This window comes from Platichthys flesus, chromosome 21, assembly GCF_949316205.1.
Source record: "Platichthys flesus chromosome 21, fPlaFle2.1, whole genome shotgun sequence".
Taxonomy (NCBI): domain Eukaryota; kingdom Metazoa; phylum Chordata; class Actinopteri; order Pleuronectiformes; family Pleuronectidae; genus Platichthys; species Platichthys flesus.
The window spans coordinates 13333893-13357937 of NC_084965.1; the positions used below are offsets into that span (position 1 = coordinate 13333893).

At 46.0% G+C, this 24045-nt stretch overlaps 2 protein-coding genes across 2 annotated transcripts; one reads left to right on the forward strand and one right to left on the reverse strand.

Moving 5' to 3' along the window:
• Positions 1-273: 273 nt before the first annotated feature.
• Positions 274-7449, reverse strand: LOC133932639 (protein shisa-2). The gene is made up of 2 exons (XM_062379413.1): positions 6516-7449; positions 274-2392 (listed from the first exon to the last, which is right to left on the reverse strand). Exons 1-2 carry the CDS (start codon positions 6817-6819, stop codon positions 1833-1835), a joined length of 864 nt encoding a protein of 287 aa, XP_062235397.1. The 5' UTR covers positions 6820-7449; the 3' UTR covers positions 274-1832.
• Positions 7450-8509: 1060 nt separating this feature from the next.
• Positions 8510-14014, forward strand: spice1 (spindle and centriole associated protein 1). The gene is made up of 17 exons (XM_062379066.1): positions 8510-8653; positions 8869-8964; positions 9083-9130; positions 9310-9450; positions 9607-9709; positions 9807-9925; positions 10051-10139; positions 10284-10426; positions 10517-10642; positions 10748-11022; positions 11220-11351; positions 11451-11577; positions 11668-11769; positions 11853-12437; positions 12520-12592; positions 13227-13290; positions 13390-14014. Exons 2-17 carry the CDS (start codon positions 8869-8871, stop codon positions 13444-13446), a joined length of 2280 nt encoding a protein of 759 aa, XP_062235050.1. The 5' UTR covers positions 8510-8653; the 3' UTR covers positions 13447-14014.
• The last annotated feature ends 10031 nt before the right edge of the window (positions 14015-24045 follow it).

Sequence of the window (24045 nt, forward strand, 5' to 3'; positions counted from 1 at the left end):
AGGTAGCGGCGCTGTCTGTGATTGTGTGTAATTAGAGCCAAGTAGGCGAGTGTTCCAAGGGAAAAGAGAATTTAAGATAATGTTCCTTGCAAAACCCCCATTCACAACACAGAGATGTTTTTCTATTCTTCAAGTTTTCTTTTCTCCATTGACTCTTCTCCAAGTGTTGGTGTGTAAATCGGCCCAAACCTTTCCCCTCAGGGTTTTAAAACACGAAACCTTTCTTGTTTAATAGTAATGACTCTGGACGTTGATATAAAACTGTAACGTAAGCTCTCAACACATGTTTTTTGCTTTAAAAGTTGTTTATTTTTTTCAGAAATTCATATGAAAAGACTCCTTCCTGCATCGAGTCACAGAGGGGACAGAAACATGGGGCTGACTTGCATCCACCATTTTACACTTGACACTGTTTCTTTGTCACACACAAGCTGCATGCTGTTCCGGACGCTGTGCTGGGAGTACAGACAAAGGACACAGACAGACTGGTTTCAGTATTACCGTAGTGAGACATGTCAAGCTGAACACTTCAGTGGAGCACATTTCTCATATTGCATATCACTGTAACTTGTGAGTTACCAGCTGCAAAACAGAAATATGCAGGTTAAAGTTGTTTTTTTTTCCTTAACAACTGATAATCACCATTTCTGTGCCGTTTTCTTAAGTGGAAAATAATGAGTAAAAGCTGCCCTGGAGCTGCCTTTGCCCTCTGCTAACGCTCTGAGCCGTGGGGGTGTTAAATACAAACACACATGCTCACACACACTCCTCACAGGGGAGAAGCGAGGGGGGGGGGGGGGACATTTGGTAGTTTTTCGCTGTATAATTAACCTCAATCTTCAGAGAGCAGCCTCTCACTTCTTCTCCGTCACACACTCGCGTACATTAACTTCTTTTTTAGCTTGGTGTGTCCGTGTGTTTCCGCTCGGCGCAGTCGGGCCAGAAGTTTTTGTGTTTATTCGTTTTGGGTGGCAGCAGGGAGGCTGTGCAGCAGGGTGGAGCGTCACAGTCTGCGTCCTGTGTTCACTTCATTAGATTTTAAATGGTCTGCAGGGGGATTGCAACTGCCTCTCACATCACACCACCTGCATTTCCCATTACACACACACACACAGTTACTCATACGACCACATCCCTCCACACTTCACACGCTCCCGCAAACTCACACACATACAGTACAAACATCTTCTCACATACTGTCTGTCCTCAAACCTTCAACACAAACATACTGTATTGTATAAACCACTTACAACCCATTCACAAGTGCACACGTGCACATGGCATAAACACAGCATGTGGTCATATTTTGTTTTGTTTCGCCTGAATAACCACTTTTCATTCAGCCCACTGCTATAAATCATCCAGTCATCATTCATTCAAGCAGATACAAGCCAACAAACCTTTTTCCCACTCTCCCATACACATGCATGCAAACACAAACACGTGCACAGTCTTGATTTGAGCTGCAGGCTGCAGTTTTCTGTGCATTATCACCCATCTGGGCAGCGTAATATGCAGTTGAATCTCTGCATCAAGACAGAACATTGTTTATGCATCCTCCGTACCCAATCAGAGACCGAGCTTAGCTCATTCCAACTTGGCAACAGGTCACATGACACACACATTACAGATAACACACCACACACAATAGCGGGGCAGGCCCTGCTGCCAGCAATGGCTTTATGAGTCCTTCATGTGAGTTTGACTCGCTGCCTTTCTTTTTCCACTCTGGCAGTGTCCCCGAAAGGTCTCTGGCGCAGCCCTCTCATGTTAAACTTCACAAGTTAGTCTTCACAACAAAGTGGCAGAGGGGTCTGCGTGTTGGCCCCTCGTCACACTGTCACTGGAGGGTATTTCTGGTCACCGATGACACTCGACCCCCCGGGGGGAGGAGGGCACGGGGACTGCAGGGGCCTGTATCCTCCATGGATGGGGTCCAGGTAGGCTGCAGCTTGGGGGTGAGCGTAGCTAATGTACTGCGGGTGGAGGAACTGTCCCTGGTGAGGCATGATTTGGGTGGCCTGCTGGCAGTTGAGTACAGAGAAATTGGTGGGCATGTTGACAAAGACGCTGGCGTCAGGCGGCAGACAGCAAGAGGCCTGAGCCCGCATGAGAGGAGGGGGACCAGGGCGTGGTGCGGAGGGTGGGGCAGAGGAGCTGGATGAGGTGGCCGTGCTGGACTGGCGCGATGACGAGCCTCTGGAAGTGCTCGCCATCATGGGGATGGTTTCCAGGAGGCGCCCGCCGCCGGGCCCGCCTCCTGACGCCCCTCCTGACGACAGTTCCTGTTTGGGCCGGAGGCAGCGGCAGCAGCACACGGCGATCACAGATCCCACCAGGATGAAGGCCACGAACACCGAGCCCACTATCAGGAACGGCACGTAGATGGGTACTGCGGAGAGAGAGAGGACGGAGAGACACGTTCACATTAAGTAGCTTGTTCAGGTGACTTATATTGACCAGGAAGCTTCAAAGCAGCCGACCTCACACTCTCACATGCCTCGCTTCCTTGCACAAGCAAAGCTCCTACGTGTGAGTGCAGATTGGGTGAGACAGTTTAACAAAGGCCTGAGCAGAGAGGAGTGTTTGGACCAGAGTTTAGGAATGAAAGGTGCACTGGGATTGAGTCCCCGGGGAGCCCCACACTCTCATTAGCAGTTATTAACTTTGTTTTGATCTGTTTTAATCCTGCGCACCCTGCTGTGTCCCCAGCCTCCTCCACCCTGCAGAGACGTGTGTGTGAGTGTGTGTGTGTGTGTGTTTGTGTGTGTTTGTGAGTGTGTGTGTGTGTGTTTGCACGGGTGACATTCTTAAGCCGCCCTGCCAGCAGATATTTGTGACCCTTCCTTTTCTGTAGCTATTTACGATCGGGCCTTTGAAAATAAGTTACTCAAGTTGAGCTACAGTACTTGGCTCCTGTTTAAAGAAGGGTATTAAAGTTGACTGATTTAATGCAGCTGAATGTGGGGTTATTCGGTCCTTTAAATCAAAGGGGGAGGCCAATTCCTTCCCCCTGACCTTTCCTATATTAACTGAAAACAGCAAATCACTATTCCACGGATCAGGTCAAATAACTGCCGCGCAGGCCTCAATAAACAAGTAGAGGTCCCTGACGTGTTTATAGGTGAAGATCTCAGTGTCAGTCTGTAAATTTGCTAAGTGTGGAGGAGACGCTCCGAGAACAACAACTCAGAAACACCATCAACCACAACCTTGCTTGAAAATAAATCACATTGTTTCACTCGCGGCACCTTTGAAGGAAGAAACGGGGGGCGCCAGGTAAGATGAGGTCACTCCCGAGGTGCAGTTCATTCCCATGCTTGCTCAAGGCCAACACAATAACCACCATGTTGCATTGCAAGTGATTATATGTGCTGTATTGTTCCCACGGGGTGCACTTGATTTCTGCATTGAAAGTGCCCATGTGTTATGACCTGTAACTGTATGCCAGAGAGAGAGAGAGAGAGAGGTGGCAACTGGCTTCAGTTTCCTTTTGTCTATGCGCTCTCAAAACAGGTCTTCAAATAACTCTTCAATAAATGCTCATCAAAAGTAGCCGGGTATTAAACAGCATTACTGCGTGGAACCAGTTTGGAGCTGGAGGACACTGGTTTGGCTGGGGAGGTGTAAGTCCGGGGAACAAAGGATGAGGAGGCCGAGAGTCTGACACTAGAGAAGCTGGGACCTTGACCCATTTCCCCTTTAAGGAGAAGCATCAACTTGAGAGGCTTATATACCTCATAGCTACACAGCATGCAGTAATCAGGTTTTATCAGGGATTCTGCACAGGCAACATACAGGATAAATTCCATGAGCAGAAATGGGCAAGTTAGACCTCAACTGCCCCATCTCTGCTCCCTCCACTCCCTTTTTTATACATGGCTGCTCAGGATTAGTAATTGTAAAAAACTTTCGTCTTATGTTTGTTAATCCCTTCTTTTTTTTTTCTGTGGAACTCCTTTCCAAAATGCTGTACAGTAAATCAGTGATGGACGGGGGCGATAAAGTTAGCATGTGTGCAGCGTGTTAGGAGAAGTACGCAGATTCTGTTATCAAAGGAATTAAAGTATTATCAGTAAAGTATCAAAAGTAATAGTACTCATGCAGAAAAACAATGCCTGTGGCCAATTTATTATTATATACTACATTTTTAGATCTCTTGCTGTTGTTAGACGAGTTGATAGATTTAGTGTAAACAAGTTTATTCCAGTTATTTCCAGTTTAGAGTTTGAGTCCCAGATAAATCTGATATGAACTGATTAAGAAAATAAAAACAACACAAGACTTTAGCCCAGTTAGCTTCTGTGAGGATGTATGAACACTGGTGCTTTGAGCTCAATACTTTATGCGATCTTTGGTAGGTCTATCTTTTATATACGGTCTATGGTTTTTGCTTATTAGCTCTAAACTTAAAGTAGAACTGAGGCTGATGGGAATTTCAGGAGATCTTTAGGGTATTTAGTCATAAATCAAAGTATTAGACGAATAAACCATATCACCCCATCATCCATTGCAATCTGCTAGATATTTTGTATAATTATTTTACTTGTGAACCTTTCTGAATAAACCTTGTAAAAAGTTTAGAATAGAAATCACTTTTTGCTGGAAATGCAAATGTATACCAGTAGCATGAAAAGTTTCTCTCACTATATGTAGCTTTGTGTCAGGGGTCACACTGGAGAACCTCAACATTATAAAGTAACTCTCTAACACCTAAGCATTTAGTCACGTCCAGCACCTTATTATCTTACAATTCAAACAAAGAATTGATTTCCTCGTCTTTTGCCATGTGTGGATTTTTAAGCCCAGATATCCCTCTTTTGTGCACATGGTGGTTGAGGCCCTCTTATTGTTCGCTGTCACCCCTCCACACCTGTTGCTGCGGTTGAGATGTGGCAGCCCTGCAGCAGGAACAGCACCCCCCTCTCCTAAGCCCTTGTTTTGGGCACAGTCTCTGCGGCTGACTGGCTGGACTCTCCCCCGGCGCTCCCACGGGCATTCTTCTGTTCCCAAATACCATATGTTCCTTCATGTTGAGCACATTAATAATTTCCTGCCTGTTATCCATTGACATTGCAATGTGTATCTTTACCGGATGATTTATAAGCCGCGAGCACATGACAAATGAACGAAATGCACAAACTGAGCATGGCTTAGAATTTGTGGGGGGAAAAAGCATAATTTCCTTTCTTCTTGGTGAGGAAAAAGCTGCTTGTCTTTAAGTTATGTTGGCTGGAGGCCACTGAATGAAATGTATATGCCTCTTCCTGCAGTGATAAGGCAGGATGGTTTTAGCAAATAGCAGATTATAGCTGCAGGTCATGAAGAAGACATAATACGCTCCAGGGATGTTGTGAAATGAGCCTGCGAAGACTATTTTATCTGATTTGTGCTCCAATCACCCTATTCATTGTTTATTCCAGATATGATACAGCTTTAAGAGGCTTTTATGGTTAACATATGGGAATATCAGCATTGATGAACGAGGAGCCAGGACTGGGAAAAACGTTTATACGGTCACCTAATCCACCACATATTGAAATGTATATGCTGCTTTTGTTTCTGGTAATGAAGCCTCCATTAAGTGCCGTTTTTTTTAAGTGTATTTATGTGCCTTGTATAAAACAGATCTGAGTATGAATCCCTTGAAAGCACAGAGGCACCAGGGGGAGGGCTGCAGTGGGGTGGGGGTGTGGGAAAAGGACTCCAGAGTCTGGTAGGAAGTGATACATAACGCGATTTGTGTTTTTTATGAACAGGCCTGTCAGCGCCTTTAGGGAGAGCCACCGTCCAAGATCCGGTCAAGTCCAAACTTGATCCCCGTGAGGACAGCGTGATCTGAGCCCGGCCCCTCTCGCACTGTTACGCGCCAGAACAAACACAGCTATTTATAAAGTGCTGCAACACGGCGCAGACACTGTGCCATTTGTGAACGCGCAGTTAACTGGTGGAGGAGTCTCTGCTGTCTCCTGTGCAGCTGTCGTTGCAGATGATGCCTCTTAGCAGGGAGATACTGTGGCTGTGTGAGTTTTATGAGAGGAGGCCTACACTTGTAATAGGTCTGCGATTTACAATATTAAATCTGAGACATCCTGTGCGTGCGCCCTAGGCCCGGAGCCACCTCACTCATCTTTGGAGTTGTTTTACGCATTCATTTTTTATGATATTTATATTGAATCCTATTATAAACAAAGGTTTATCTGAGACTAAACAACCTTTTGGAGACGCCAAAGTCACTCCACTGGCGCAACTACTTTTACGCATTGTCTTACGACTTACCCAACAGGCTTTCTTTGTCATAGATCAACAGTGAATATTAAAGGGATTATAGGCTTCTACTTTGAATCTCATAATATACTTTTAACCCACGTTCCAGCATTTTCAGGTTCACTAAATAACTTTAAAGTCTTGATTTACCCTCTTCTAGAGTGTCCAATCTTTTGATTTGCGCGTAATTGGGTAGTATGATGATTAACATCTTTAATAATGCAAGAGAAGGAGTTTTGTGTTCATACCTGCCCCGGAGTCCTTGTTGTCCTTGCTCTCAGTCCCGGGCTCCTGCGCCTGTCGGTCGTTGTCACAGCTCCCCTGATCCAGACGCGCGTCCGTGCTGGCGCAACAGTAGCGCAGTTCGCATTTCCCACAGCAGATTATCGAGTCGTCTGCGTCGATCTTCTCGGGGCACTGGAACCCTTCCTTCCACGCGCCCTGGGAGTCGTGCCAGCCGTGGCAATACTCCCCGCTCGCTTTCACCTCGATGATGACCAGGAGGAATGTCACAACCACGGTGACAGACGCCGGGAACCCTCCGCCCCACATCCTCGACCAGGTGGTCCGCGGTCGCACGCTGGCTCACTGGAAGCGACAGCGAGGCTTTCACTCCCCCGCGTCTAAACCTGGTGGAGTTGTGACACGGTCGATCGGTGCGATGGAAGGAGGGGATGCAGTGGGAGAGCAACAAACCTCTTAGAAGATGTCATTTGTTAGAAGGATTTCGTGCGTAATGCAGATCCAACGTCTCCAAAAGGGACTTTGCAGCCCAGGTTATGATCCAAAAATTGTTCAAAACGCGTAATTACACTACTGAAGGAGAAGGTGCCAGAAATACAGAAGATCTATACAGATTCCAGCTGTAAGCCTTCTGAGCTCTGGTAAATCCAACTGTGATCTCCCCTGGAACTCCAGCGAACCTCCAGCGACGCAGGACACGTCTCCTCCACACAATTCAGATGCCTTTCCACAGGGATGCAGAGAAACAAACACTTGTAGCCTGATCCATGGGCGCACAGCTGCTGTCGCTCCCGTGTCCCCTCACCACGAACTCCGTGCGTAAAGATAAGTCCTCAAACTTCTGTGGCTCAGTGCGCATTGTCGTGCGTCAGGAGTCATGGAGCCAAGTGTGGGCCAGTCTAGTCAGATTGAACTGAGGCGCGCAGTCTTTCCTCCACAGTGGGCGAGGGGCGGGTAAAATAAGTCAGAGGCAAAAACACACCTCTGCGTAAAACGAGCAATAAACCGACATGCATCAAGTTAGAATCACTAACACATACAACTTCCTGTTCAAACTTTTAAACCCCAAAACGGACAACACAACTTGCATGCTTCAACTTTGGTGGGTACTTTAAATGAGGTAATCCTTCAAAGTTGAAATATAGACATAAAAAAAAAACAGCTGTGTATCCATACATCTAACTTACAGCGTGGGAAACTTACAATTTGAGTTCATTGACATTTTCAACTTAACCTTTTGTCAGAGAGATTTTTAATTGGTTGCACTAGTCGTCATCTATGAATGCATAGGCTGCAATTTACTGCAATAGTTGCCATGTATCACCCAGTTAATATCAACAGTCTTTCATGTCAACCACATACTACAATCTTCACAAAGTCATGCTTTAACTTTGAAGGTGAAACACCCTTATTCCGGTTACATTCTTGTCAAAAGTCACTTCAACACCAGAGATTAGTTTTGACTTTTGAGCATCTTCCCAAAAATTCAATTTGACTTCCTGAGTTTTTTCCCCAGATGAAAAATAGATGAGAGTTTAGACAGTTTGACATATTCAGGTAGCCCCCCTCCCTCCTCCTCTTCTTCCTCCTCCTCCTCCTCCTGTTCCTCCTCCTCACTCCCCTTTTCCTTCCATCCACAACAGCATGGGACTTGCTGGGTGACATTGCCATCTAGTGGTGTCTGCTTTAGCTGCAGCCACATTTTCAAACCACAGTATTTTATATACAGTAACTTGTGTTTTTTGTAACGTATGCAGTAGCTATTACTGTCAAACAGCCTGAGTTACAAAGTACAATATTTCTACCTGAGTTGAAGCAAGTTGTAACGTAGTAACAGGAAATACACGTGAAGTAAACATATCTCAAAGTTACTCTTAATTTATAAAATGTATAAAGTTCACCTTCCATCACTATCCATGATCTTTAGGCTTGTTTGGGTTTGTTTGGGCTCACCGCTTCCACTTCCCGCCATGCACCGCGGCGAAGCGGTGTCCGTGGCAACAGCACAGGAAGTGGCGCGAACTGTTGAAAAACTGTCTCACGCGCTGAAGGAGACTTGACATCAACTTCCGCCGCCTCCGAGACCAAAGCGGCAGAAACAACCCGAGACGCGGCTCCTGTGAAACACCGCGGCTTCTAAAACGTGAGTGTTAGTTCACTGTTTGACAATGTGCGTGTAAACATTGAGCTAACGAGCTGTGTAGCCTAGCAAAGCAGCTCCTGATGATCTAACTTGACCTGAAGGTGATGGGAAGGAAACGTAACGCAGAGCTAGCTTAGCATCAGTCAATTTATACGTGTGCAGCCACTTTACAGAGACCCTGACATGTTCCCCTTCGTGTCATTGCCCGTGAGCAGATGTCGTCGGTGAGAGTAGGACGTTCACAACTACACAACAAAGCGAAAAGGCCTGTTCGTCCCAAGAAGGCAGCAGCTCCCAGAAGAGAGTGGGTGGTGAGTACAGACCATAGACTGTGTATATATATATATAAGGTACAGACGGGAAAAGAAACAGTCAGTGACCGGTTTGTCTTGAAATGTATGAGTGAGATCTGTTCTTTGTCGGTTGCAGAGCACTGTCAGTGACCTGTCTGTGCACAAGCTGACACCTGCAGAGCTGGTAAGGTCTGGGACATTGTTCACTGCATTGTTGTTATATTGTGTTTGAGTATAGTTAGCTGATTGAGCTGAAACATTGAATACATTTATTGGTCAGGGGTCTAGGTTACTAAGCTTCACAAATCCTAAGCGGTTCCTTCTTTGTCACAGTCCCTATGTATTTGTTCTATTCTGCTTCAGAGTCATCGGCATGAGATTCACAAGTCACACAACAAGGCCGCGGCTCAGTGGGAACTGAGAGAGAAAGCTCTGACACGCCGCCTGGGACACGGCAGGAGTCCTGCAAGTCTGGACCCCGCCAGCCTCAGCATTATCAGGGAGGTGTGTGACTTAGATTTTCCCTTCATCTTTAGTGTCTTTTTTGATGCTTGATGCTTGTCTAAAATTGAATAAAGATTTGTTTGTTAAATTGAAATCCAAACGCTTCCCCTGTACTGAGTGGAATGTGATGAATGTGGTGTTTTGCTAACGCTGCAGGTCTTCTCAGACCAGCTGCTGCTGCAGGATGTGCTGGCCCGCTCGGACAGAGCCATGGCTGTGGTCAAGGATTTGTTTGGAGATGCTCCTCGCAGGCACACTGGTATTTAGATGTTGACATCGTGTACGGTTAGGTGAAAATGCTGGTATTTCTGTTTGTGTATTATGTAAGCAATATGTGTAAATATATATTTCACCAGGGCATCCGAGTGTGACCATGGCTCCAAACTGTGACTCTGACTCAGAACTGCCTGTTCTCCAGAGACCAGATCCTCCAACTCAGTTGTGCCTTCTCAGCCAGTCTATGATGGACCAGCAGGTTTGTGTACAAAAATTAAAGCTGTAAATATTTGATATCTTAGTGAGCAAAATACCGCCACCAACTTTCAAAAGTTTTTTTTTTTATTTGACCTGCATTAACATGCATTGAATGGTTCATTCCAGGCTCTTAATGAACTTCAATACTCGGAGGAAGACCACAGTGATGAAGATGGAAATCCCTCTGGCAGTTCAAACTATCATGTAATCAGAAGGTACTAATGCCTGCAAACCAGACAGTCTAATGCACCACCTAAATTTGAGATAAGAAAGTTGATTGTATTCCGTGTAAGGGGGAGAAATAATTTTTTTCACATCCTGATGACACCACGTCATCCCTCACATTCTTTTCTTTGCAGGGCCAATGTGAGAAAAACGAAGGCACCCTCTCGGGGTAAAGTGAAACAGCAGCAGAAAGCCCAACGTCCAGCCTCTGACCATGGAGACAGAGATCATATTTTTTCAACCCCCTGTACATCAGGGAGAGCACCAGATCAAACAGGTCAGGAACTTTTCATACGTTCAGTTATTTTATTTATAGACTACATATCAGAGTTTCACAGCACCCACAGACTCATCCTGCATGTTTCAGCTCTAAATGCCACATTGGCTGTTCAGCGTGTTCGGACCAGACAGAACCAACCAGAGGAAGACGAGGAGGAACCGTCTGTCCTGGTTTCTCAGGTGCTGAACCCTGACAGGCCTCTCAACCAGTCAGGTAATGTCTGCTAGCGATTGTGTTCTTCAAAAAAAATAATTTTTAAATGTGAAAGTGCTTTTATAACAGTCAAATATTTAGTTTTACTTTGTATGTCTTCTGCAGGAAGGATCCGCACTAGAACTAGCAGGACCAGGAAGTGTGTTTCTCTGAGCTCAGAGCTGAACGGCTCCAGTGTTGCTTCTCTCAGTGGGAACCAGTCGAGTCTGGGTCTGCTCCAGTCCATGTTGGGTCAGGTGGAGGCCGACTTGGATATGATGAGTCCTGACACAGAACCAGGGTCAGCACAGAGTCCAAAACAGAACAGAACACAAGGCCTAACTGGGTTCTCTGTTGCACTGATCTCCACGGTCGGACGTTTAGTTCACCACCTCAAAAAGGTACAGCAGGAGAACAATAATGTCTCCATTCAAATCTCTTATAGACAGTGCACACATTCTGCACTACACTTACATGAACTGGATCTTCTCAGTTTTACCAAGGTCCATAGTTGTGTCATTATTGTGGTAGTAATAAAGCAGACATCGCGTTTACTTTAACGTCATCTGTTTAACTTATCCCTTTTTCTCCTCCTCAGACAGACGAAGAGGTTCATAAAGAGTCTGAGGAGAGGAGAAAACTGGAGGAGGAGCTCAGAGCGCAGCGCGGCCTGATCGATGCTCTCACTGCAGAGACCATGACTCTGAGAGAAGAGGCTGCCGCCCTGCAGGTGCAGCAGCGCTTACCTTATTTTCCGAATCTGGTTTATTGTTTGTTTCCAACCGTACTTATAAATCCTTTTTTAAATTTGACTGGTGTTTCCTCTCAGGCAGGGCTGCTGCAGCGAACCACAGAGCTGGAGCAGAAGCTGGATGCAGTGGTGTTGTTGATTGGGGGACTTGGACTCCTGGAGGCACAGACAGACCCACCCCTAGACTCTGATGTCAAAGCTGCAGGTGCATACTGTGTGTGCGTGTGTGTGCATAGATATTTATGTGGTACTTTAAAATGTTGATAATGGTTAAATTGTTGTTACTTGTGTCCAGTTTGTCAGTCTGTCCTCGTTCCTGAGCGAATACAAGCATCTGCTTCTCCCGCCGTCCTGCTCTCTCCACCTCGACAGAGCGACAACTGGCAACATATTCCTGGTAACACTCTCATTCTAAACCAATACAAACCCCTTGTCGATTACATATAAAAATCCTAATTCTGCTTTTGTCCCCTTTCACAGTGACTCACCCTGTACCGGGGCAGCAGCAGCTTCTTCCTGTAGATAACCTCCGCTCCTTTGTGGACATTCAGGCCCTGTTCTCAGCCTCCAGCCTCCCCAGCCTTCCCTCGTCTTCCTCACTCTCACTGATGTCCTCCGACCCGCTCAGCTCACAGCTCCCTCCAGAGGCCTTGCTGGCTGAGATCGCTCAGCTGAGCAGGCAGAACGAGCTGATATGGGCCCAGCTGAGTCAGGCTAAGAGCCTCAGCCCGGGTGGCGGAGGATCGCCCAACAGTAGCATCGAGCAGAGGAGACCCAGCTCTGGCAGCAGTGGAAGAATTACACCTCAGAGCGTTGGAGAGAGGAGGACGTCCGGGTCCAGCAGCTCACGGAGACGGAGCCAGAACATCCAGGTCGCTGAGACCCCTCCTAATGACCCCAGTGTGAGCACGGTGGAACAGCGCCTCCTAGAGCTAAACAGGCAAAGTGCAGCAGCCAGGGGTCGCCTATTGGAGCTTATTGAGCAACAGAAACACAACGTTTCTTCCAAAGTTTCTCCTTCTGTCTCCCCCATCCCTACGTCTGCCTTGAGCCCACAAACAGCAGGTACAGTGGGTCGACCTGACACGTCTTTGTCTTTTTCATCCCATGTGATCATTAAAAATCACTGTTATCTTGTCATTCTCAGCCGGAGGAAGTCCAGAGCTGTCCGTGCTGCCACCTGCACAGGAGCGTCTGTCACAGGCCGATGGTGAGAGACGGTGAGTAGCTCAGTATTGGAAATCAATGTTCTATTTTTCTCTCTGCTCTAATCTGACATCAGGAAACAGTTTCCAATGCTTCCAGACCAAACATGAAATAGATACACAGACTGTCCTCCGCAGTAGAAAGTGAGGGATCACATCTTGTGGTAAAAAGCATCACATGCCAACGAGTGTGGCTCCGGCCACAGTTTTCTGTCCAAGCCCACGAGAAAACTAACTGAGGCCAACCAGAACCCAACAGACATTCTGTGTCTGAACGTTCCTTAAGCCCGATGTTTTCCTCGTTCTCCTGCCAAAAAGACTGAGCCCAGCCCAAACCCAAATATCATTTCAAAATGTTTGTCCGTACCGGTCGGGCGGGGTCAGCGATCCACACTAATACCAAACACATCATCGTCTGGGTATTGAAGTTCATATTTGGATCATCGTAGCTCGAGGAAGAATATAAAAGAATATATTGTAATATTACCCAAATTATATCAAACAAAGTTGAATACTAATAATATGACAATGGTCTGAATGTGTAAAGCATCTTCTTTTTTTTTTTTTCATTTAGTTTCTCCATGATGCTGTGGTTTATAAGGACAGGTCTGTTGTGTACATTAAACCTTATCATATTTCTTCGCTGCAGATCTGCTGGTTCTGAAGTGTCTTCTCACAGATATGAAGGAGAAACCAGAGGTGGCAAAACACAGGTGCACACACACACACAAACTGTAGATTTCCCAGATGTGCTCATGTTTCACCAAACTGTCACTTCAACCAAAATCCTATTTTCTTTATTTCTCCCACAGATGGAGAAGCAGAGAGAGAGAGAAGGCTGGTTTTCCTTGTCAGCTCATGTCAGATGAATCATTATTCACCCTGAGAAACCCGAGGACATTTTATAAAATTCTGTCTTTTAGTATTTTATCTGCACATTTCAATAACTGATTTTTAATTGAATGATTTTAATATAAAACCTTTAAATTAAGTTATTGTGTTTTTGTCTTTACTCGTTGTACCATGCACTCTATCTATTGAAGCAAATGGAGGATAACATTTAGACACAAACTATTGAATAGTGGGTTGAATGAAAACGTGTAAATACAATTAAACAATAACAATAAGGCTGTCATATAGGATTTGTTACCGTCATGCTCTGTTTCCACATCTCTGAAACATGTTGGATACGACTATAAGTGTTTTTGTTTTTCGTAAGTTGTGTGAACAAAAGCCACAACTGAGGAAGAGGAGGAGTGAGAGGAGTTTCTTTGTTTTGTCCTCTTCACTTTGGCTTCAACTAAAGTATGGCCTTTTGTGGCTATTTATAGTACAAAACATACAAACATATGTTCTTTCTTCTTGGAGTTTTAGATCTTCTCTCTGTTAACAGTTTATTTATTTATATCGAAATTCATACAGACTGTTTGGTTTAATTTGTGTCCTTCACTGTTTTTACCCCTATCAATGTATCTTCTCATTTCTAATTCTATCTTGATCTTTCCATTAAACTCGTATATGTTAATAGAAGTGAAACTGGTGCATTGGAGTTTACAGTCTGTGGCAACCTGCAGTCATTCATTCATTAGGATTTAAAAAGCTGTGAGTGGGCTTCTCTCTCTCCTCCCTCTCTTTTATTGTATCTAAATATTAGGGGTATTAGTCTGTTAGTTCATTTTTTTTTACATCTTTTAATTGTTCACTTAAATTTCCCAATTCCGAATATGTATTTTCTATCTATTTATAATCTAACTTTATATTCTATACATTTTTGTCTATCTATTTTTGTAATCTTATTATCTTATCTTTTATGGATTCGTCTCAGGAAATATCAGGGCAGAGATAAATCCAGTCTGCAGCAGAGCTCCACAGCTGGAATCCAACAGGGATGCTGCACGTCCACTTCTCTGCCAGCACTTCTTTGACTTTGTCCGTTTACTGACTGCTGCTCTTCTGCAGGGGCGGCTCCTGGTACAGGAGGCATAGGCGGTTGCCTAGGGCGCAAAATGCAGAGAGGGCGGCCCAAGAGACTGATCTATCATGACGTGACACATGCAATGTAAAACAACACAGTAACGTCACACCATCATCCTCTGACCCCGGGACGCACCGGAGGTAGAAGCGCCGCTAAAAGCGGTCCGCCTTCTTTCCTCGCCCATGTTAAATACTTGGGCTGATCGCATTGGCATTGTGGTGCCGGGAAGAACTAACAGAGAAACTGTCTGTTTACACCTTAATCCTAATATAGCTTAAAAACCCAAAGCAAATTATGAAATCATTTAAACATGCATCAGAGTAGACATTCAATTATCTGAAATGTGCTATGTCTTGAAAAACAGCTTCGGATTCCTTTCACTTGTCTGTGCACATGTACTAACTTTCTGGAGGCCAAGTATGAATTATGAAATGTGAGAATGGATTTTTAAAAAAAAGAACTGAACGGGATGCATGACAGTTTGCGTGTGTATGTTGGGGGGCGCCAATTTGAAATTCCCTCCTAGGGCTCCAACATTGCCAGGACCGGCCCAGCTCTTCTGTGTGCCTCCTTGAATCAAGAAGTCATAAATAAGTGGCTGTAAGCGACTGGTTCCCACTTCAGGTGGTGTTTGCTGTGGGCTTTAAGCTTTCAGGGGGTGCTGCGGGCCTAGGAAGGAGAGCACTTGAGCTCGGCAGGCAGGCAGGAGAGCTGCGTGGGTGACGACAATGGTCGCCGAGGAAATCAAAAGGAGTAAATATTGCAGATAATCACAGAATGGAGGCATAAAGGGGCCGGGGATAGTGGCCGCAAACGTGGGGTCAGAGGTCAGGGTGGAGACGCAGGGGGAGGCGGGCGGGGCTTATTGTGCCCCGCTTGGCTGGGTGAAGGACGGGGTGAATGGGGATTAACCCCACACCGGTGCCTCTCAATGCCCCCACCCCAGGGTCTGGCGAAGGTTCCCATGTGACTGACCCCCTCTCCCCATCACCACCACCACTTTATTGTGGGCCTCATCATACCTCTGTTACTCCTCATTCACACATGCAACAGGTTCTGGTTGAGAGGGGAATGAGGAGTTTTTACATTTTGGATGAAACAAAGTCAGACTGGAGCATGCTAAAGTCACACACACACACATGCACACACACACACACACACACACACACACACACACACACACACACACACACACACACAATGAAATGAGTGTCATGGAGGGGGGTAGTTTTCTTTCCTCATTTAAATCTGCCCCCACTTCACCTCAGTGAAGGAGGCTGAAGTCACACAGAAAACACACACTGAAGCTTGTTCAATCACACACACACACACACACACACACACGTCGGCTCACACTGTCGCTTTTGACAGCGTCCAAAGTGACATCAGCGTTGTCTGATGTCTATCAGTTTATTGAGTTAATTTCTGGAAACAGAAAAAAAATAATTATTCTCCTAATAATTTCCTTCCTTGTTTTTAGCTTTTATAAATATATATAAAATCTAAATGTTTATATTTGTCCTTTTCTAAAATCAGTAGGAAATCTTTAAATTCTTGTTCAGGTAAAGTTGTTTGGCCACACACCCGTAACAAGTTGGAGAATTACGTTTTAATAATTCCCATTTTATTTAAATCTTTTAGGAAATGAACCATAATTTTTCTTGAGTAAGAATAGGATAACATATTTATCTACTAAATATTTTTTTTTCTGCAATCAGTAGAAAATGATCTTCTTTCTTTCGAACCTTCTTTAATCCATTAAACATATCCTAATAACTTCTTCAATACTAAAAGTGCAGATAAATCATGTAATCTAAATTTTAACTTTTAAAACTTAAAGGCTGCAGTGATGCTACATTACCACTAGGAGGCAATGTTATTGTGCTGCAGCTGCTCCTGAGGCGTTCATGTTTCAACTGTTTCTCAAGTTCCTCAAGTTGGTTTCTTTTTCAAAAGATTTTATTAGTTTCTCAAACAATGGGGGGAAAATAGCGAAACGTGACAGGACTGATACCAAAACCAACTAAATAAAAATGTTTTTAGAGGAAACAATGTTGCACTGTGGTAGAGCAAGCACACAATACATTATTTTTCCCTATTTCAAAATAAGTACGAAGAACAAAGGGAGACATAAAAATAAATTAGATTAAAGGGAATTATAACAGTTATTGGTTTGATTACCACACGAACCACTGGGACATCGTAAACATACTGTGGATCTTAACGCTCTGTTTGTTTTCATGCACTTTGTTGTTGTCATGCACACAAACATTTCTGAAATAATTCTGTTCATTTGTCACCGAGCGTTCCTTTAAAACGTCTCAGGCCTCAGCAGCAGTGTGGTGTAACATGTGATGGAAATGGTCATGGCGTGTGTGTTTGTGTGTGTGTGTGTGTGCATGGCATGATGTGCGTAGGAGTGCACTCCACAGCTGTGCGAGGGTCTGATCTGAAGCAGGCTATTGCTTGCTGTGAAAATATTATTGCAAGTGTTTATTATTGCTTCAGTGTGAAACAGTGGGAGTGTTGTGTGCACTGCACGGGCTGGTGGAGTATGGAGTATGGAGTGTGCATGTGTGTGTGTGAATGGATAGTAGTAGTGGTGGTTGGTGTGTGTGTGTGTGTGTGAGGGTGTGTGTGTGTGTGTGTGGGGGGGGGGGGGGGGGGGGGCTCTGCCTTCTCTGCCTTTCCCACCGGCCAGCCCCCAGCCTGTGGCCCAGTGCACCCTGGGTAATGGGGAGGCCTATTGGAGTTGATTAGTTCCGGCTGGATCTCAGCTAGAGTTCTGACAGGCAGGAGAAACGAGCTCCCAGCGTGACCCCCCACTACCCCCACACACCCCTGTCTCAGGCACAATGGGCAAAGCAGGGGAAGGGCTTTTTAAACAACTGCAGCTTTGCTCTACTCCGCTGCCCCCCCCCCCCTTCTCCAACTAAAAAAACTGGGCTATTATTACTACAGAAACCACATTTCACTGCTGCACAAACACAACCTCTACTGCTTCCACCAGTGTCCATCCACACGCAGATACTGGGACAGAGGGTGTGTGTGTGTGTGTGTGTGTGTGCGTGTGTATGGCAAGCCGATTGAGTGCCATACGTGTGTGTGAGTGTGTGCGTTTACCTAACTTTTACCTCTTTCCTTTTCTTCACACACACAAAAGCCTGACTCAAGAAGCCATTACTCCGCGAGTCGTCTCCATGTCGTATGAATGCTGCACGTGAAGATGAATGTCGGAGCTGGATCATGCCCAGTGTGTCGCCTAAAGAAGCGGCCGCATACATCAGGATCAGCCACAGCTCATTGTACCTCTCATGACAAACCATCACGTCGACCATGCCGGACACCTGTGGCATGAGCTGACGTCCATTAGACACATTCCTCAGCAGAGCGGCGTCATTCACACACTCTCTCCCTCCCCGGCGTCATCCTCTCGGCCCTCTTTATTTCCCACTCTACCCCCCAGGATCCTGTCTTTCTTCCTCTCTCCTTTTTCACCCTCTCTCTCTTTCTCCACACATAATTGATGAAGGGCCGTTTTCATAAATCAATTTGGGACGCACATCAGTCAGCCCTGAATGGAGGAACCCCCCTCTGAGCAGCGGTATTAATCTACCTCAGCATGCCCTGCCACTCTCACTTACACACACACACACACACATACACACACACGCAGCTCTGTGGAGTTTGTTTTCTTTACTTTAGGTTCTTGGCCGTTGCAGGTTGCCAAACATGAAATATGCAAATGTTTTCAGCAGTATTGCAGACACTCCAACATGGAACAGGAGATCCGACACACACAGTTTCCACTGGGTCTGAATAACGCTCGCTGTTCGGAAGAATCTGGAGGAGGAAAGTGGGCGTTCGGGGGTTTGATGGATCAGAAACGATGACAAAAGCCGAGGCAAGCGAAATATAAAAGTTGAGAGTAATTTTTCCTTCTTTATGGATGTGAAAGAAGTCTAATTCTTCCCATATGTCTTCGCTGTATATCCCTAAACAAACAAATATGCTGTTTGTCCCCTCAGCAGTCTGTCTCCAAGACAAATGCTGTTTATATTTACGCAGAGTTTATTGCATTTATTATTAAGTGACTTCATTTCTCTCTCTCGCTCTCCAGAACCGTCTATCTCTCTCTTTCTCTCACTCTCTCTCTCTCTCTCTCCAATTCAAAGCGGTTGTTTTGGATGTTTTGATATAAATGTAACCATGACGCCGCCCATTCTTATTAGAAAAAAATGTGCCAAGTTGCGATGGATTCTGGGAACATGAGCCTGCAACAGCTGCAAGTGATATGCCTGACTTTTCTCTCTCCCCAGAGTCTGGATTTTCTTACACTCTGCCCTTTCTCTCTCTTAACTTTTTTCCTTCACCTTGATCTCTTGTTCTTTCTTTTTTTTTGTTGAAATACTTCCTCCTTGCCCCTGTTGCTCCGGCTCTTATTTGTTTCTTGTTCTTTTTTACCTTCCCTCCGTGCCTCCCCCTCCGCGCCCTGCCGCCCCTCTCCAAGCTCCAGGGTGTTGGCTTTAGTGGTAGTGAAAGCTGCGTTGCCTTTAAAAACAGTTTGTCTTAATGAGAAGGGGGGAGGCGGGCGGGAGGGAGGGGGCGGAGGGTCACAGCTGAAGCCAATTGCGTCCCTTTCCTGTCTGAGGTGCAGCGGGCCGGGGTCAAGCTCAGGGTCACGCTGGCCCGTCACTCCGACTGGGTCCTGGTGCCGGTTCTGAATTTGCCGCCAGCGTCTGTGTGTGTGTGTGTGTGTGTGTGTGTGTGTGTGTGTGTGTGTGTGTGTGTGTGTGTGTGTGTGTGTGTGTGTGTGTGTGTGTGTGTGTGTACAAGACGCCGCGTGTGTTCTTGTGAGAGTTAAGAGGAGAAGGGGCAGGAGGCACATCTGTTTCTGATCTCCCAGAAAGCCTTGCTCTCCGGACCTGGAGGTGCTGGCGTTCCTCAGGAGGACTGACACAGCGAGGGAGAGGAGGGGTGGGAGAGGGCGAGCGAGCGGTCACACGTGCACAGTGTGTGTCGGGTACGATGTGGTGCGATGTGGCCTGTTTCTGCCGCCACCTCCTGCGCCACCTCCTCCCTCAGCCTCCCCCATATTTACATTGACCAAACATCTGGGATTCTGGAAAAGGGGTAAGAATTGATTAAATAATGAAGTGTACGTCTTTCAGAAACATTTCCGGATTTTAACACATAACCATATTCCCATTCTTGTGCCAATACGTGTATTAGGAACCGAAGGCCTCAGCTAATTTAGCTTAGCTTAGCATAAACATCTCGAACCCTGGCTCTGTCCAAAGTATAGTGCTGCTCAGGTCGCAGTTTTATGAGAAAAACTGACTGAGCCCGACCTGACAACCATTGTTTTTTGTGTTAGCACCGGTTAGTACCCAATCTGAACCTGACATTTTGCCGATTACAGGCACGTGCAATGTAAAAAATAAAATAATAGCCCAACAAACTTGACCCAAACCGACCTGAAGCTGAATTTAATTTTAAAATCTTTGTCCCAACCCGGCATGAACAGAAGGAACCAGTCGGGACTCACTCAGGACCTGCTTGGGTCAGGTACCCACACTATAGGTCAAAGGTCAAGTTTAGATAAATTAATTTATAAACGTATACATGTATTTTTTATTCATGTGTATGAAAAAGTGTTTTGTAAATTGTTGCATTTTTACTTTTTTCTGTCCTCCTGTTGTTACCAGAGCCAAGTTCGATGCATCTGCCCTGTTTCCTCTCTTCATGCTATTCTGGGCTAAAAGAGTCGGCTGCTGGTTTTCTACACAACACAGACGACTCTCTCCATCGTCTCATCTGACTTCAGGGGTCTGGACAATTTGTGCCTCTGCCTTTTCGTTGCAGAGGCTCGTCGTGACATTTCTGATGGGTCAACAGCTGCTCTCTATTTAGTTTTTTTTCTGAAGAAACCCCGACTTATTTTCCACTCATTATGTGTCTTTAAAAGTTTTTCTTATTTAAGTTGATGACATTTGCAGGTGGCTGCCATTTTCCATTTGCTCTATGACTTCCTCCTCCCATGACAACAGTCTCTTACCTAATGCTTTCTTTCCAATGCATTTTCTTTTGTTTGCTTTTCACATTTACCTCGCCCCAGCCAAATATCTGCCATATTATTTTACCCAGTCAACAAAACAAAACTCACAACCTCTTTACAAAGACCACTAACGTCTCCCCTTCCTCTTCCTCCTCCTCCTCCTCTTCCTCCTCTCCTCTCTGCCTGTGTGGAGAAGGTAAGGCTGAGATGAAACGCCACATCAGTCTTTGATGAGAGCCCGTAAAACAGGCGCATATTAACAAGCATGACTAACAAGCTGCAGGACCCACAGGGCCGGATCACTCACACCCCTACATCATGTCTCCTGCATGATATAGCTTTCTTTCTCTCCCTTCATGTTGTTTTTTTGGGGTCCCTCACTCGCAGCTTTTCTTCATTTTCCACACACATTTCATGCATGACATACACAAGAGCTGTTTTCAAAGTCCTTCAGCCCGAGGTCTTGAGTCAAGTCTTAGTCTTAGTCAAAGCCGGTGAGAGCTCCCTTCAGCTTTGACAAGACTTGAGCTTTAATTGCATTTTATTGTTTTCGTTTTCATTGTTGTGTCAAAGGATAATTTGAGTTTATTTCAGCTTAGGTCTTATTGTGGTCACTTTGGCCATAGTGCCTTTGGGTCATGGAAAGATTGAAGGCTACTCACTGAAGTAATTGCAGAGATCTGGGAACATAAAAACACTGCGTCAACAACAAAGTTTGCAACAGTCGACAAAAAGCACGGCTGCTGAGATGATCAGATCAAAAGTTTAGCCTCATTCACTTCTCAACCTTATTATCAAATAAGGAAAATAGGTCAAAGATAGACCATGGTTTAGCTTTTTCCCAGGGAATCTTTTAAAGACATATTTTTTTGCGTTAGGCCTTTTCTAAAGTTTGAAAGGTAGAGTTGGGGGGAGGTCATGATGCAAAATGTCGGGTCAGCAGCCAACTCAACTTAGGTCAAATTTTAAACTTAGTCAAACTCTAACCACAGTTCTGCTCAATTCAGCACACTGCTTGTTTCTCTTTCTCCTGGTTCCATTTACTCATTTGCACACTGAGGCACAGGCACACACACACACTTACTCACACACATATACACACACAGACACACACACATGCACACACACTGGGCTCATTGCTATGACACATGCTAATATCCCCCTTCCACCATTACACCGTTCCAAACTCTCTGCTCGACACACCTGAGCCAATAAAGTGGGACGTGGTTGCCAGGAAAAGCTCTATCATTCCGTCTCTGCCCCCCCCCCCCCCTCTCCTCCCCCTCTCCCCCCCTCTCTCCCCCTTCCTGCCCCCCTGTACACCCTCCGTCTCGGTCCCCGAGGTCCTAAAATACGGCCCTGTACTTAACTTCTCCCGAACCCCTGAACACCACCATGTCCACCGCCAGTTCCCCCCCTCCAACCCTTCTCCTTTGCCCCCCACCAATTCCACTCTGGCCTCGTCCTCCGGGGGCCTTCAGCCGCCGAAACATCCAACTCCTCCTCCTCCCCTCCTCCTCCTCCCCTCCTCTCTCCCCCTCCAGGCTACTCCAGAGAGGTTCTTTACAGCCCTGTCATCCCTGCCAGAGCAGTAAAAACACATCTGGAATCACACTCAACGCTCAATGCTCTCGCCCCATGTTAAAGAAGCCCCCCCCCCCCCCCCCCCCCACATCACCTCAACCTCTCTTACGTCCCCCACCACTCTCCCCCTTCCCTTTCCCTTCTTCTACACACACGCACACACACACTCACGGCGAGGGCCACGCCGCAGGAAAAACACTCCCATAACGAGCTACAAACGCTGAAATAACACTGTTACCCTAAGTGAGATGTTTCTAATGAGCGCTGGAGAGGAGCGTGACAGAGACGCACACATTTTGTTAGGGGGGAAAAGGAGAAGAGGTGGGCGGGTGGCAGGGGGGGGATACCGTGAAACAAGACGCAGGCATGTTGGATTTCACTGTCTTCGTCCGCCCACACAGGCCGAGGCCATCTTGGATCTCGGTCAAGCTTCAGCTTCCCTCCCCAGCCCGCCTGCGCACGCGTCTCCTTTCATATAGTTTTGTTGTACGACCCCATGTTTCGCTCTTTGCAGCTTTTGTGTGAGAAAGTGTCTGCTGGTCTGAAGCGTGACTATATATACATTTAATAAGGGCCTGTGCGGTGTTGTAATGGGCGGTTAAGGGCTCGGCTATGGTACAGGGAGGAAATGTCAGCAACAGATAGAGAGCTAAGAGAGCGGAGAGAAGACAAATTGATTCCCTGAAATTGCCACCTCATCTGCTCTGATTAAGACTTGTGTGGCCCGTGTTTTCATGCACAGTGTGTTTGTGTGTGTGTGTGTGTGTGTGGTTTCAGAGCTCGCTGGTTTACATTTGAACCACTTCACTGTCTCTGGGAGAAAGTCCAGGCTATTGTTTCCCTCCCTCGCTCCCATTTCTCCTGAAATGGCTCCAGCGATGGATAGCAGAGGCTCAAGAAGTCCTCCGCCTTTTTACTCTGAAACTTAATCGGGATGAGAGAAAGGGGGAAGAATGATTGAGGAGAACAAGGAATGATTGAAGGGGACAGGGGGGGGGGGGTGAATAACTCCTTCTCTTATACATCTTGTGAAATTAAGTTTAAGAAACGAGAGGACTAACTCTACAAGAGATTGGGTTTCATTTGGAGCCAAGAACCTTTTAACCAGGACCATGTGCCACTTCTTGGCTGGTTCCATGTACTGTACGTTCGTGTGTGTGTGTGTGTGTGTGTTTCAGAGAGAGAGAGAGAGAGAGACACAGGGTCAGGTTTCGGCACTGAGGGGAGGTGCCCGGTGCTGTAAGGGAGAGAGAGAGCAGTGCTGCGGTAGGTAAATAGGGCCCTGACCCAGACCTGCCAGTGGAACGCTCTCTTCTCCCTCTGCCAGAATCTTTTTTGTTTTGTTTTTGTTTTTTCTTCTTCTTCTTCTGCAAGACTTAGGAGGGGAGGGGGATAAGATGGAGAGGGAATGTGTGGGTGTGTGTGTGTGTGTGTGTGAGGGGGGGGGGATATTAACGAGCACCATAATTTTTCTAATTAGTGCTTTGGGGAATATTTTCTTAGGGAGCGACGACCCTCCCTGCTGAGCTTTTTGGGGGAGAAATGCTTGTGTGTTTGTGAGTATGTGCATGTCTGTCTGTGTGTGTGTGTGTGTGTCTTGGCCTGTGCATGAGCGTACAGTGTGTGTGTGTTTGTGTGTGTGTCTCTGCCTTTGCATGCGTTTACAGTGTGTGTCTGTATGTGTGTGTATGTGTGTGTGTGTATGTGTGTTTCTCGGCCTGTGCATGAGTGTACAGTGTGTGTGTGTGTGTTTGCACGCATGAGTATATCGGAGTATGTTTTCATTTTGTGGTTTTTCCTCGTTATGCAGGAACTTTGCAGAACCTTTTCTAAACAACCACATTTATTCAG